Here is a 16,150-nt window from a genome sequence, read left to right on the forward strand (position 1 = left end):
GGTACTTGAAATAAAGCCATCTCCTTTCATTCATTTTTTCTTTTATGCAAACGTTCAAATATGGCAGACTGAAAGCAGTAGCAGAGTAGAAAATAAATTTCCATTTAGTCATTTTTATTAACGCCCAGTTGCGAACTACAATGTACCATTTAAATCTTCAAAAAGTAAAGAAAAGTTGCACCAGCAACGGCTTCATTAGGCAAACGTTTGTAGAGTAGCCTCTTCCTGTTCAAAATTGCAACTCTTTCGTGTACTTTAACTTTCTACTAAAGATCGGCTGTTCCAACGTTTTTCTGCGTTTATGAATTTCTTGGCAAATGTTTGTGTTATGCATTTATTCGACCTGTGTGAGATATGTGCCACCCACGATCTATTTACCTTATTTTTCTGGACGCTATGTGGTTCAAGGTTTTCTATATTTCAATGCATATTTAAGTACGAAAAAGACAAATCCTTCGCTGTCGCTTTTTTGTTGTTGTTTTTATTATGACGTTTTGGAGGGGCAGAACTCTTGATAGTGACCTTAATAGCAACGAAGTTGATGCCTGCCGCAGCCCCGTAGAAGGGTTTTTTCTTGACACATTAGTTGGTTAAGATCTTTGCTGGGTATTAAATAATTCATTGATTAATCAGTAGGTTAATAAAGAAATCACTCAGGTCTAGTCTCAAACATATTCAGGCTTCTTATCGCCTTTCTTTCATTTTGCTACAGCCATACGAATCGAAAGCTGCAATTTTCGCATAAACTAAACATAACCGAGAGTACCTTCATAAGTTAGCTGCCAGCTCAGTTAGCTTATGAGATGTCTCAACAATGCGAAAGAAGACACGAGAAAGATGACGGGCATGGATTATGCCAAAATGGTGGCTTTTTGTTCAGCACCTTAAAAGTAGGGTACCAAATGGTGGATCCTGGTCGCCCAATTATTCAGGAGCTGAACTGAGCAGCACTCGATGGAAAATCTGATCAGGCGGCACTGGCTGAATAACCTATTACAGTCAATGTCATTAGATTAATACTCTCAAAGATAAATCAGCTAGGAAACAAACAGAAAAAATGTTTTCACAAAGCCACAGTCACGGTGATAATGCATCGTAGACGAAAGAGTCCGCAGACATTAGAGAGTTTTAGGGAACCGTTTTTGCACTCACGATACGGTAAGATAGACCCTCTGGTACGAACTGCGCATGCGCTATCACAGAAGAGTCGCATATGCACAGTGTGTATAGACCCGTAGCTCTCAAGTTTTGAACAGCGCTCCTGGCGAGTATGATCAGATATTTTTAGGTCGCGTTTCCGGTGTGCGTATCGTTGCCCCTTTCAAACGCCGTGTCAGTGCGCATGAACCATGAGCAGACGCTGAGGAATGACGCTCACAGACGCTAGTTTATGCCCGTAGAAAGTGCATGATTTGACGCTGGGACTCCACGTCAGCATTAAATGGTCGCGTTTCGCGGACGCTAGCGGAGGCGCCTCGTTTGTGGTCGCGCCTCGGGAACGCTACAGCGCCCCCTGGCCGAGAGCAACAGGCCTATAGCGGAGGGCTCATCGTACCGTATCGTACCTGCAAAGCGGTTCCCTAAAACTCACTATTGTCTGAGTCGTGTTTCTTCTCTGTTTTAGGGTCCTGGTCAAAAGTCGGCGCTAAATAAAGACTAATGAAATAGAAGTGATATCACAGCATGAGATATATCTACCGAAATAACCCAGAAAAAAAATTCTCGATGTCAATTACGGAACTGGAAGTCTGTCTGGATTGTATCTGAATTTCAGGTTTTCAAAAATTATTCATTCGTCTGCGATCTGGATCTAAGGTTTCAAGAAACAGATTTCCAGTTCCATAATCCAGTTAGTGAAAAGTTTTACTGAGATTTTTTATGGTATAAGGATACTGAACTCTGGAAGCAATAATTCGCTTCACATTGTTTCTAGCGTATCCTAAAACATATTTAATGTGTCACTTAATACTCAGGAACAAAGCGCACCCACGCTGTATCCACACATTTATCTACAGACCTTTTTTTATTCACTCTCGTCCCCAGACACCTGCTAGGCATATCCGGTATGGGCGACGAAACATTAATAAAACATTTCATACGGCAAATACATTATAAAAAAAAAAGTTTGTGCGTCTACTTTTACGCGCAACGCTCGGAGAGCCAATCACCGCAACTTACGGATTCAGCTCAGCGAATGACGATGCCGAAACATATGTTTATACCAAAAAACGCAGTCTGAGTTGTGCCATTAAGCAATGCAAAACGTCACGCTTGCATTGCTTAACGTCACAACTCAGACAGCGTTTTCTTTGGTCTAAACATTTGTTTCGGCATTATCAATCGCTGAGCCCCCTCTGTAAGTTGCGGTGATTGGCTCTCCGAGTGTTGTGCGGGAAAGCAAGCGCACGGGCTTTTTTTTAGAATGAAAATAAGGGGGAGGCATAACGAGAATGGGTGACGGTTACGCTTATATCCTAAATGTATTCTATTAGCATGGCTACAACAAAACTATGTTTCCGCCCATACTGAAAGTGACGACTTTCAAAATGGCGGCGCCCTTGAGGAAATGGTCTTTACTGCATTAACCAGTTGCAATGATCATGTGTTGGTGTGCGGCCAAAGTTGTTGGTGTACGAAATGTGTTCGTGTTCGTTGAAAGTTTTTGTCTAATGCTTAAAGTGAAACAAGGGAATCAAGCAGCCGTCATTATGCAAGTCCTCCGTCTGCAGCAGCGAGGAACTACACTCCGCGGGCGCATGGGTGACGCCGGAGAGCGAATTCTAGAGCCGGGTGGGGAAATTCGAACGTCGCTGGCGAAAAATCTGGATCGGTCCGGGAACCATCTCCAGATTTTCTGCCAGAGACAAGTCCATTTCGCCACCCAGCTCCAAGATACGCTCGCCTCCGACGCGAATCCGCCCGCGAATTCGCAAGTGTAAACGCGGCACAATAAACCTGAAGCATCTGCTCTCCCATGGATTGCAGTGATTGGCTGTTCCAGTCACTTTTCCGCTAGAGCAGACGCTCCGGATCTGTTACAGTGGATATACTTCCTTTCGCCTTGAGTGCAGACGCAAGCGACGATGTATTCACGCCTCCAGCAAAACGGACGGCACCTAGCGGGAAAAAAGTGAACTAGCCGGAACAGGTCCTTGCGCGATTTCTGCTCGTCTCTTGTGGCTACCGCGTTATTACACGTTGTCGATGGTTTGCACGATCAAAATGTTGTCCCGGTGGCTCTATCGTAACTTTGGCACCAGCTGTTTCCCATGTTGCTCTGCACGCAACCTACGCAACCGCGTGAACCGGAAAGTACAGTAAACAGTTCTTGCAACGCACCGTGAAAGAAAAGTAAACAGTCCTTGGAACGCTTCCTCGAAGAAAGTCAAGCCTCTGGAAGCTCGCTTAACGCCAACGCAAGTTCGAAACGTGGGAGATAAAACACGGGGCAAACCAATTTGAGTCAAATGCTTGCTTGCTGATGCTCCGGCGTAGTACTTTGAGCTGGCACATGGCACATATGGTGCCTAGAACGCGTCTCCGACTGGTGTGTTTACCGCGACGAAAAAATGTGGTTCCTCAATTTCCGGCTGATGACGTCATAGAAGTGCCATGCTGTCGCCGGCCGCGATCCTGGCGGCGTGCAAATATCTATGGTGTATGTGGCAGACGCCTGTTCTGCTGCAGGTTGATCTCCAGTGTGGCAGTCCACGGAAGCTTCGGCAGCCAGAAATCGGGACGCTGTGACGACAGCGACACTCGCGTTCGGCTGTACTACTCGCAGCCTTCTAGTTAGCATTTGTACGACCAACCGCCAAGATCGCGAAATGCAAAAGCATGACACTCCGGCTTCTATGACGTCATTTGTTGCCACTTCTGGACCACGTTTTGATGTATGGGCAGCGCAGGATTCTGAGCACACCAGTCGAAGACTCGCTCCTGGCACCACAATGGCCCAGCACGACCGGTATTAGACAGCCGTATCCGCTCGGTAGTGGCGTCCCCTATAGGTCGCTGAAGTCGCGAATAGCAGCTGCCGCTCCAATCGGCACGTATGCGAGCCGATAGGAGCGATCAGGAATCGTCAAAAGCGCACCATCATGGTGTTCGCCATGTTTCTCTACGTGTTCCGTCATCGTTGAACCAATCGTAAACAGAAAACGGACTAGTGATTTGCGTTTTTGACACTGCCTGCAGGGTTTTATTACCTCAGAGTGTCGGTTGCGTCTGGACTTAAACTGAAACAAAGTATAGGGACTGACCGATTAAAACATATACGGCGCGTCCTATCATATTGAAGCATCTTGCTTCGCGATTTGTCCTTTTCGTTTTTGTCGTCTAATATTGCAATCTCATTGGTTGAGGAGGATGCACCGGACGCGCCACGTCCTGCGTTTCCCAGTCTGTCAGTCACCATATTTACGCCGCCTTTTTAAGTGGTCAGAATGGCGTAAGGGTTTCACCGAGTTTTAGAGAAAATTTTATATCCTTCAGTCTTCACTACGGGGAACTCAACCTCTGCGCGCACTAAAATGTGGCTATGATGCTAACTATCCGAAACAAGCGGAAAATGAAAATGACCGCTAGCTATTTTGCCTCGCCACATCACTGGGGAGCTTCTGAATTTTATGTCCAGAATCGGTGCAGGTGTCTAGCAGTTGACTAGTGAGTAGTAGTCTTCACTATACGAAACAATTTTGCGCTTTCGTACATCATTCGACTGCGTTACTCTGACTGTATCTCAGAGCATTGTCGTCACCACCGAATCAAGAGCGGCATTTCAACAGCCTCCGATAACCGAATGTTTTAACGAAATGACACCCACCATCAACTTTACTTTAGAGGAATTTCGTGTATTGAGGTTTAGTTTTTGCGATATTTTGTTTTGTAACTCCAAGCCTGATAGACTGGATCGAGCGACACGTGGGCTGTACTCGGGGACAATACCACCGGCGGTTTTTAGTCCACCAGATTTTGAGCAGACGGAGAAGTCTCTCAAGTCTCACACGGTAGTATCTAGGGTCACCTCTGCCTCCTAAAGATCCCCAAACGTGTCGCTGCGAGATGAGTACATTCGGGCGCTGTAGTCACTGACAAGATGAAAACCACAGAAAGGAGTTTCAGTTGTCGCACTTCCAGCGCGAACCTTCGACAACGCTCCTGCTTTGGGTGTGCGTCGAGCGTGCGCTCGATGCCAGAGCACGGCGGTAGGGAAGGAGTGCGTGCTGGAGGCCGAGCGTTCGAAATGCACCTCTTGATGTTCTCATTCTGTCAGTGACTAAAGAAGTTCATGCTTTCTTCAAAGCGTGCCACATCCTCTGAAGCAGCGGCTCTCAGCCATTGATGTTCCGCTGACCCCTTGTGGATCGGCGGAGATGATGAAGGACCCAGCTCGTGGCGAGGGGAGGTAAAAGGTACAGGTTAAATATAATAATGATTTAATAAAATAATATAACTAAGGGCTAGTGTGAAGTAGACCTCTCTTATTGACATACACACGAGAAAACTCGATCGAAAACTGAAACATTTCTTCTCGACCTGAAAAAGACAGCTTTTATTGTCGGGCTTGACTGATGAGGCAGGGCTTCGCGGACCCCTAGAATGCCTTCGCGACCCCCATTCGAGAACCACTGCTCTGAGGAATGGAATACTGCTTTCTATCTCACATGTTTTGAACCCACTTTAAGAAAAAAAGCGGTATATTCCTACACGCCTTTTCCCATATACGACACCCCAAAACTTCAGTTCGATGTTCAGCGCGCTGACGTCGAACCGACGTTACCAACTTTCACGAGCAGCTTGATAGCCGAGTGGTACAACTTATTAAAATAGCTAACGTACGTGTTACTGACTACAAAATAAGTAATCGGGATTTTCCTGGCCCTATTGCAAAACTTCAGTGTTTTTTTGTTTTTTCTTCTCTTGTATTTGATACGTACCTTAGCTCTTTAATGAGGTATATCTCACCGTTCTCCCATCCTTCACAAAAAGTTGGGCCGTCTGTTCGAAGTCAGAGCGCTGTACGTCGAACCAAAGATTTGGGGTGAATTATATGGTACAAAAGGGTGTAAGACGACAACCTTTTTAGCGTGCACTTGAGGAGGAGCAGGCGCAAGAACGTAGCTATATCGAATGTTTTGGTTGGCACGAGCACATGCGTTCATGCATGTGAAATGCGTTTTTCTCGCTTTCTATAAACCTTTACAAAAAAACAGCGTGTGGCCGGTGCCATTTTGAGTGTTCGTGCGTATGGCGCGTGCTTTGCTCGCTTTCCGAAGCGACGAACACGCACGCTCTGGGCTGTGAAGATCGCACACTCGACTGTGATTCTGTAAACATTGGAAAGGTCTTTAGCCACAAATCCCCGCGTGCTAAGATTATATGCCGCTGAGAGGAACTGTTATCCTTAGAACGTGTTAGCTGAGTGCAGGTCCGCCAGACTTTTAAGTGTTAAAGTATTCATTGTAAAGGTGAAACGAGTCTAAGAGTGCACGGATAAATTCCACGCACCTGTCGCCCGGGCACTTCTAAAGGCTTCAAACCAAAGGTGATTAATAAATCAGCATTTACGCTGGCAATTTTGATTATTATTATTTCACGTCAGTCTGTTTTTAATATACCTATTTACTCAGCGTGAAGTATTCGACACCAAGGTAATATAGCGTGAGTCTTATTACCCCCGTTTCAGGTACGCCTACCAGTCAATATATATTGCTATCTTATAGTCGCTCTACGGACTGCGTGTCGAGCTAAACGCTCCGGTTACTACAAATCGATTTCCATTTGTAATTAGGATCTCGAGAGAAGACTTTCTCTCGCGAATACCATCTGCGCGCAAATACTTCTCGTACTGCCAACTCCAAGCGTTACATGGACAATACACACACTCTCCTGAAGTTAGTCCGTGTCCAGTGCCGAGCTTGTCAATTTAATGGCGGTGTAACAGGGCTACACACAAATAGGAGGAAGCGTTTTCTAGAGCTTACCATACGCAGGATGTAGTGTCGAATTGATGTCCACAGATTCGCATGTGCACACTGCATGACGCTCGTAGAGCGAAGGAGTCATCGCTAGCTTTTCCTGTTTTACTCTTAGTACTTAAGGACTTTCGCCAAAAGTACTGATTGGCGGAAAGTGCTCGTTTGGTGCACTAACCTAAGCAGTAAAATTTGACGCGCACCGATACCCTTCTTTAAGTGAAGTGCAAAACAGCGACGATGTAGTGGTCACGGTAACAGTCTCGCGCTACGATGTGCCTAATCGTTTATTAACGCAGTCTACGGTGCGTGGTTTAGGCCCAAGTTTGTTCTTCTATCACAAATGTTCGAGCAGAAGTATCGGAGCTTTCATGGTTGCCTTTAGATCGATGTCACTTTTGAAAAATATATTTTTCTCTTTTGTATACGCTCACTCGGTCCATGGGTTGCTCAAGTGTATGAAAGGTCAAAAATGCATTGCATCAAAATACGCAAAAAAATGATTAAGTACATAGAGTTTTTAATTAGATGCATTTGTTTTTCGCGGAAAGATTTTTTGGTGACGTACGTTTGCCATAGTCACTGATTGCACAAGAAACGCGGGGCGGGCCTATAATGTTTACGCTTCCAGCTTTGTGATTCGTTGGTCCGCGTACTCATTGGTTAATGCCGCTATCACGTTGCCTGCGAAGCGATGATAGTATGATTGGGAATACCCTGCGGTTCTTGAGCTCTCTATGACTATATACAGTCACTTTAAACAAATGTATTTAAGTCTTCGGTGTCCCTTTAAGTTGAGTACACCAAAGAACCCGAGTTCTCACCTTGTCCCAGTGGTTGACTCGCCGCATGCTGTGCAGGAAGGGAGACGAGCGGGCGTTTTTAAAGCCCCGAGTGTTGGAGAAAGAAAAAAGAAGAAGAAGAAAAAAAAAGGCAGAATCACAGGTCTACATTGCTTTCTTGACTCACAGCTTTTTTTATTTGGCAACGACAACCTTATACAAAATAACCTCTTACAAACTCTGCTAGACATTTTTCTTCACGGTGTTCCGCCGTGCGTAAATGGCACGGCGCACTCGTTATCAACTGACGCTGTAATATTATTCTTCGTCGACGCTTTCGTACAAACTAGACACTTCACAAAACTGAGCGCGAATACGGCGTAGACGCTTGCTCCGAGGGCAGGGACTCTCTTCCCACCTCTCTCGTCGTCCACGCTATAGCTTTATCACAAACAGTATCACACGTCAGACGCCCGACAGTACACCGCTGTCCGCAGGGCTCGGGGACCCGTCACCTTTTCGCGCTATGTTCTATTCGTTTCTAAAGCAACGCAGTTAACTCCCCCTTCCCCCTGCCAAAAGCTCCCGTTCTTCTTTGTTCTACTTTTATCTCCCCGAAATGTAGATGCAATATCGGCTCATGCGGTCGCTTCAATCCCATCCCTGATCCATCAATCTTCGCGGTATTGTTTTCCTCGCGTGTGCTTTAGCATTTCGAACGACTACCCTCCTCGTTGAGACGAAAACAAACCTTTACGCGTCCACTTCTACGCAGTCTAGATGGACACACATTTACAAAACAAAAATTAGTCAACGAATAGTAAAAAAAGAAAATATGATCGAAGTTTACTCCGAGCCGGCCCGAAATGACATTTATTCTGCCAAGGAAACCTTGTCATAGCGAAATACCGACCACCGCTGAGAGGATTTTCTACAGATTCGTTTATTTCTCCCTAAGCATTCGCAGGAGAAAAAACGAATGTTCGCACTGCTTCTCTGTTTTCCTCTAACTACCCTCGATTCTCCGGTCACAGTGCAGGTTTACACAGTGCGTGCTTCGCGAACGAATAATACTAGGCGCGGAAGTGTGACGGGACCCCACCCCATGCGGCAGTAGGAAATGTCCAAGCAAGTATCACATTCTTCGAAAAGCATGTGGACCGGCGCCTTGGCACCGCGGTCGCACACAGATGACTCCCTCGTACGCCGCAGCAAAAAAGCCGGGCATCTCCATAACACGCGCTTTAACATCACAGCATTCGACTCGTGCATATTTCACGTGGCAGTTCGCCAAAGCACCATGTAAGACCACTACGACCAGACTTTCGTTCTCACTCATGTGTCATTGGGTTCTCCACACCACCTCCCAAACAGGCTTGAAATGAACTCGAGGCTGCAAAAATGGCTAGTTGGGTACACTGACGGGATGCAGAGCATTAACCGATTGCACAGCTGCCGTCATTGCCTTGCAATTACGCTGGATGGACTTCAACCTTTGTCCGATATTGCTCGTGGGGCTTTCCTTTTAGCTTTGCGCGCCGGCGCAGGTAACCATTCAACTCAATTTTCACCATCTGTCAGCCCTAAATCTGACTGTTGCAGTTGTAGTTCTCAATGCGTCAATATTTCTGACCTAGGAACAAAAAGCTATTAACCTTATCATGCCCCCCTCCCCCCTCTTTATCGAAAAGGAAAAAAAAAGATTTTTATAACCAATAAAGAACTGTCAGACATTCCTAGGGAAAACATTTTTTGGAAGGAGCACACTATGCGCGCTCTGACTGGATCAGCGTAACTCCAAGGCAAGACGACGAAACCTTATATACTAAAGAGTGGCAGGTAATATAGCTCTCAAACTGAATCTTAACTTAACATCCTGTGTTTGTCTCTTTACAAATAAGGCTTAGAGATGGCTAAGGAAATGTGAAAATAAAACTAGAAGTTACATAGTCAAAGGTTGTTCCATTAAAAAAATGCTCTCTTTCAACATTTTAAATATTTCCAATGCCATTTGAAATAATCGAAGTGGCTGTAACTAATATAAGAATAAAACATATATGCATTTCTGTATTCCCAGAATTACATCAATTAATAAGTAAGGTATATTCTGCAACTGTAAAAAAAAAAAGAAGACAAAATCACAAGCATTTTCGCGTAAGCTAAGGCAAGTTAAGGCCTGTGAAAAAATATCTGACTGCCAATACATTGACAAATAAAAAAAAAAAAGACAATACTTTATAAGCTTCAAAAAGGATATGTTTTTGTGCTCAAAAGATTTATATGAATACCGGTAAAAAAATCTGAAACAAACAAGTGCTCTATTTTGATAACGGCAGCGTATGCACTCGTGTAAGACCCAACAAATTTTGTATACTAGGCTTAAAATTTCAAACGTGTCACAAAAAGACCACAAACGGTGCCTACTATTTGCCATAGAGCATGTATGCAGTTGCATAACCGGGCATCTTCAGCTGGAACAAACGTAAGACGTCTATACTCAAACCACGAAGACGCGGTGGTTCCTCCCACCACACCTCTTAACATGAAGGCACATATCCGCGGAGACTTGCAGCTCCACATAAAACAATTGTCTCGTCTGACACATCTCATCTTCACTTCATACAGTCTGTTCCATTAACAAAAGTGATAAAGAAGCCTCGAGGGACTATTGGAGCCTTTCTTGTCGCAAGGTCCCGTTGGGGACCTGTATCGTATGGAGAACCACTTAGGCTAAACAGGCAACTTGTGCCCTTCTTCCACAATAATGAAACCGCAGAGCATTTTTAGTGGTCATTACACACAGGGTATGGACGAGACATCATCATCATCATCGCTCCTTCTCTTTCGATGAAGGAGCGGTCATGTAGCACCATTTTCGATGCTCCTGTACCAGAAACACGCGACATAGTTTCACCGCCTATACTTCATTTTGACACATCTCTTCATCTCCGATTCTCAAGGCAGGTAGACATCTGACGCACATAAACACCTTAAACGCAGCACATGGTCAAACGACGGCAAGTTCTCTCTCATTCACGCTTTGTTGTCTCCCCAAAATTTATCCTCGATTCCGTTTCCGTCAAGCTTCCTCGACTCCTTCAATTACGTACAATGATTCCAATGCCAATATATAGAACACCTACACCTTGACACTCAAAAAGTGGTATTATACTGGAGGAAACAACTGTATTTTTTTTTAAAGGACGAACAAATGGGTTTGGGAGGCTTATGTGAACATCACAGTTGAGCTGGGGAAGCCACACAAAGAGCACGTCAATAATCGGAAAAACTGACACGACAATCAGAGATTAAGTGTTGCCACTAAACCTAAACAACGGTCAACTTTTCAGTGAAGTAGGAGTTAAGCAGACAGCCGTAGTTGAGCATTGTGATATACCAGAGATAGAGCCCTGGGATCATCACTCCGCTCAATGTTCACCAGCAGCTGTCTCCGGCCTCAGCATCCCTTCAACAACGTAGGGGTTCGTTTGAAATTTAGCCACAACCTTGCAACCAAATAACCTCCCAACATAAACTGTATTCCCGAGCTATAGCGGCTTAGAGTTGAGCACAAAAAGCGTTGATCAAATCTGAAAAGGTATACCAGGCGGAACGTTAGTCCCGACAAAACTCAACAAACAAACACATAAAGAATAAACCAAGCTCTTCGACGCTGATCACCTTGCCAAATTATTCAGAAATATTAGGTACTATACACTGTTAGCCTCACACTCCACAGCAAGCACGAATCGGGACGAACGTCACAGTTTCCAGCGGGTATTACAGACACTATTAATAACATGGTCAGGGTTAAGGGACCAGTAACTGCTTCCATAAGCCTTCACTGTTATGCAGGCGGTCTCACGCGAGGACAGGCTTAGCACACAACTCAGGTCACACTCGCGCCTGGGCTCTTCGATTACATGCACTTCTGAGACCGCATCAGTGCGTTGCCCGCGCTACTAAGGCTAGCTACTGCATGCTTTCCGGCGCACTTTATGTGCTTCGTTAGCACATATAAGCACCATAAGCTCGTAGGTAATGCCAAGCTTGGGTGGAGTTTTTGTCCTCGCTCGGCCTTCACCTCAACCTACCAACCTCCAGAGAGAGCGACACCGGGAAAGAGCTGCATGGCGACAAACAGCTACCGAGGCGCAACACCACATCACGGGTCTGCATCTTGTGTTGTGTAACCGGGAAACTCAGCGCTGTGCATGTGTCCTCCTGATTCGCGTCCCTCGTAGTTTGCGCTGTTTTAACCTTTTAAAGATGTCACACCGACTAGCCCAAGCTTCAACCTTAGTCATAAAAGTTCCATTGAATTCGGTATTTTAGTGTGAATACGGCGAGCGGCGCACCGGCGACACACCGTGGCGTTTAGCATCGTACAAATGTGGCTGTGGGCCTTTGGTTAACGAAACAAAAGTGCCTCGGGTACAAAGCAAAGCAAAGGCGCGATGGCGTGGTTTTGGGCGAAGCTTGGTTTGCACGAGTTTTCGTACATGGAAAGTACCGCGCTCGTATCCCTGCCTCCCGCAAGAGAGCACGGAACTACTGAGCTAAAGTGTATGATGGTGTATACAAAGATGGTGTATCCGGTATTCAACCGGATTGGATGTTAATTATACCTTCACGATGAGAAATCTGAATGCGTTGACATTCAGGTCTGCCAACGGGTTAGTAATCGGGAACACGATTTTTAATGCAGTAACGAGCTCACATTTAAAAAAGTATTATTTTGAACGAACTCCATTGTAGAACAACAAGGGCAGAAAGCAAAGCCGGTTTCCTCGTGAAAAAGTACGTGTTGCGTATCAGTGACAAATGTACATAGCGCGACACTGCTAGCGGAAACAAGCTATCGCCCGTTTCTTTCAGAGGACCGAACGACTGCCATAAGACCTACGGCCCTCGGTTTTCGATCATGGTGGACCGCAGTGGCCGCTGCAACCCATTCCAGCCAATCCAGTCCTGTAAACTGACCAGGTCGGACGTCACTGCGCTTTCGCGAAGGTCATGTGACGCTCAGGCGGCACGCAATTGGCTTCGATGGCTCTCGTTGCGCCATCTCCGGTTCATCGTAAGCTGAAACGGAGTATAGTGTGGCGGAAAGCCGACGTTCGGGACCGACCTAAGTGGCAAAGTTGGGTGCCCGTCAGTACACTGTCTCGGCGAAATGCAAGAAGGCCCCGAAGTCGTGTTCGTGCTAGAAATGTCGCGCAGTGTACAGTGAAACGCGAGGAGCGATCCCGATGGCCGTCCACGTTATTCTGTATTTCGATAAGCTGGCCTCAAGGGGCGCCAGTTAGGTTGCATATTACGGCCGGGAGCGATAAATGACCAGGACGTAGAAGCACTATTCAGGCAGTGACCTCCAGCTGGAGCTCTAGGGCAACAAAAAGGAAGCACTCTGTGACGGTGAAAAGGGATAGACGGGCAACATTACGTGCCTAGGGCGGGGCGTTGAATCTTGGTGCATAAGTCGGCGTTTTTCCTTTTCTACGTACGCAAATGGTCATCGAGCCACGACTGCAATCCCCCCAAAATCAGAATGCCATATCAAAATGTTCAAGAATGTTCCCGCACTATTCGAAGAAGAAAGTGTGCAGAGGTGTTATTACGGAAACAAAAAGTCCACCGCCGTTATATCATTTAACATCGAGAAATGAGATTAACGTTCGAGCAAGTGTCAACGGCACTTTAAAACAAGCTACCCCCGTGACACCAAAGAACATCAGGTATATTTTTGTTAACCGGACGCGATTATATCCACAACCGTGACGGATAACCTATGCGCTTTCTGTCGGCGCCACAGCAAAAGGCATTAATAGCCAGGCGAGTCTCACGCCGTGAAGCGAAAGCAAACCTTGTCAATCGGGAACAGAGAGATGAATGATACTACACGGACAAACCATTTCACCGAGTGCGCCTTTGGTGTGAACAGCGATGAATAATTGCTGCTGCTGCTTGGGCAGAGTGGCAGGCTATCCGCGGTAGGTCCTTTACGAACTTTTCGGTCTCTTCGTCATTCGAGCTATACTGCGAACAGCGCCAGGTCAAGCCTACGCACACAATACAAACGCCACCTCGACAACAATTATTTTGACGGTTTTGCAAACACAGGGTATGCTATAGTAGGAACATTTGGACAGCATAATGTGACGATGTTTGCAGGCCGAAGGAGCAGGGCGTGTCCCGATTACTGAATTTCTCAAGCGACATCAAACGTTTACCAAACACTCACTTGACGGACAGGCAGACAAACACGGAAATGGAGGGGGAAAATATTAGAATCAACAAAAATGATACAAGGGGATTCGCACGTTATATGGTTGCGGTCCTCACTTCATCCATCTGTACGACGCTGTCGGCACAGTGCGGAAAGGGGGGGGGAGGGGCAAAATAAATAACTGTACACATAAAAAAAACACACACTGTCAATGCAATACGACTCATATACACGGACATATCGTGGGTGCAATATGATGCGAAAAAAATAAAGGAAGACAGAAAAACAAAAAAAAAAACAAACAAAAAAAACGGTAAAAAAAGTAAACACAAAAAGAAAAAAAAAAAAACAAAGAAAAGAAAAAGAGTGACTGAAGGGTATAGTATAATCGTCGGGACTACTCTCAACGTAAAAAATAAGCTCAGGTTCGTTGCTGCTCACCGCAGCAGCAAAACATCGACTAAAATAGAACTCTTCCATCGGCGAGGATTCTATGTTCCTAGGTACGCTTCTCAAGGGACGGCGGTTTTGATATTTGTCACGTGTCACTGTCGAGATCAAAAAAATTCCTCCGTGCCTCTTCGAAAAGGTGTTGTCGGGAGAATCAGCGAACCTCGTCGGTCAATTGATTTAGTTAATTCCCTCAAATAGCGAGGAACGTCCTAGACTCGATGTAAAAGCGATGTATAAAAGAGGACAGGTAGATAACATAACCGCTGATCGCGTTACAAGTGAGAGCAGACGGGAAAATGTATCGCAGGCTCCGTGTGGCGACCAATTCTGTAAAAGTGGTCGAATGATGACATTCAGTTTTCGGGCTATCCCAATGGATTTGAAGGTTCACACCTGGTAATTTTCAGAAGGATTCAGCGTTCCCACGAGAAGTATAGCCGCAATGCAAGCGCTGATTTTGGTTTTTTCTTAGGTAGCGTACCGTATTGTAGGTGGAATCGTAAACTGGATATTCGCAGCTTCCACATGAGGGTTTATCTAATCTTCCGAAATTGGTGAAAGTTTAATTACGACAGGCCTGAACCACATCTGAACTTGTACCCAGCTTCCTTCGTTACTCGTTTCCGAGCTGCAGAGACGTTAATGACGGGGCGGTCAGCTCAGCAGTGCTGTACTGCCGCCACCTTCGGCTCGGTGCGCGACTATCTACAGGCATCACGCATACACGGTAGGCCCCGTTATTCGATCGCACCGAAACAACAGCGACGACATACCCTCACGCACGCACGCACACACCCACACCCACGCACACGCGCACACACACACAGCGCACGAAGAAGCAATAACCAAATCACGTAATGATTATCACTACAAGCGAAACACAAACAGAGGTTCGCCGTTTTCCTTCCAAAGAAGAGGGGTGGCGCGTTGATGGCCCTCGGATTTGGGAGCCAGCTCGGCTCACCGGCGCCGCTGTTCTCGCTCAGTCCCACCAGAGCAAGGACGGCCCGTACGACGACAGGGGGATACCCGGGTGGTGCTCGAAGTGCGGCGTCACGCCAGCCACCGCCGCGATGCTCCGGTCGTAAGCGTACACCGAAGACGCGTAGGTGGTTGCGGCGGCGGCCGCCGCCGCCGTCACGGACACGTCCCCGCCGAGGGGTCCGACGGCTCCTGCGTCGTATCGCGGGCCGGTCGGGCCGTGGTGTATGCCGCCCGTCGGAATGGGTCTGGGCAGCGCGGCCAGGTGAAGGGGAGGTGGCACTCCGGGCACGCCGCTCAGGTACGGAGACACCTCGGATCGGGACCAGGCGTCGCAGGGCCGGCGCGGGCTGGGCGGCATCGGGAATGGCAGCGACATGAAGAGCGGCGGCGAGCCGTCGGCGGCGGCTGCGGCGGCCGCGAACAGCGGGGACGGGCTCGCGGGGCCGTACAGCGGATGCGGGGGCGCCGCGAACGACGACGAGGACGAAGACGACGACGGCGGCGATGGGGAGTACGGGGACGACGGCAGGGATGGCAGGGCCACGTCCGCCGCGGTCACGCAGTCTGCTGCTGGAACAGAGGGGAAGGCAAGCAGGGGGCAGGATTAGGCACTGCGTGCGGCGGAAGGACTTCGCAAAAGGTTTGAACAATTTTGCGGCGTTAGGAGACCGGTCTACCAAAAGCGAAAATCATACAATTACCGGTTTCAAAATGGCAGCCCATGT

At 47.0% G+C, this 16,150-nt stretch overlaps 2 protein-coding genes across 3 annotated transcripts in view; one reads left to right on the top strand and one right to left on the bottom strand.

Moving 5' to 3' along the window:
* LOC121047880 overlaps positions 1-16,150 on the top strand; it is a 216,326-nt gene that overhangs the window by 159,416 nt on the left and 40,760 nt on the right. The window lies entirely within an intron of this gene.
* Positions 7,934-16,150, bottom strand: part of LOC8041953 (doublesex and mab-3 related transcription factor 1) — a 55,221-nt gene continuing 47,004 nt past the window's right edge. Inside the window, exon 2 of one of the 2 annotated variants that reach the window (XM_029989591.4) lies at positions 7,934-15,992. In XM_029989591.4, the coding sequence (XP_029845451.1) occupies positions 15,424-15,992 (569 nt within the window). In that variant the 3' untranslated portion in view covers positions 7,934-15,423. Of the gene's footprint in view, positions 15,996-16,150 lie in introns of both variants that reach the window. The other variant, XM_029989590.4, reaches the window with a different exon arrangement.

This window comes from Ixodes scapularis, unplaced genomic scaffold, assembly GCF_016920785.2.
Source record: "Ixodes scapularis isolate PalLabHiFi unplaced genomic scaffold, ASM1692078v2 PGA_scaffold0__279_contigs__length_252992795, whole genome shotgun sequence".
Taxonomy (NCBI): Eukaryota; Metazoa; Arthropoda; class Arachnida; order Ixodida; family Ixodidae; genus Ixodes; species Ixodes scapularis.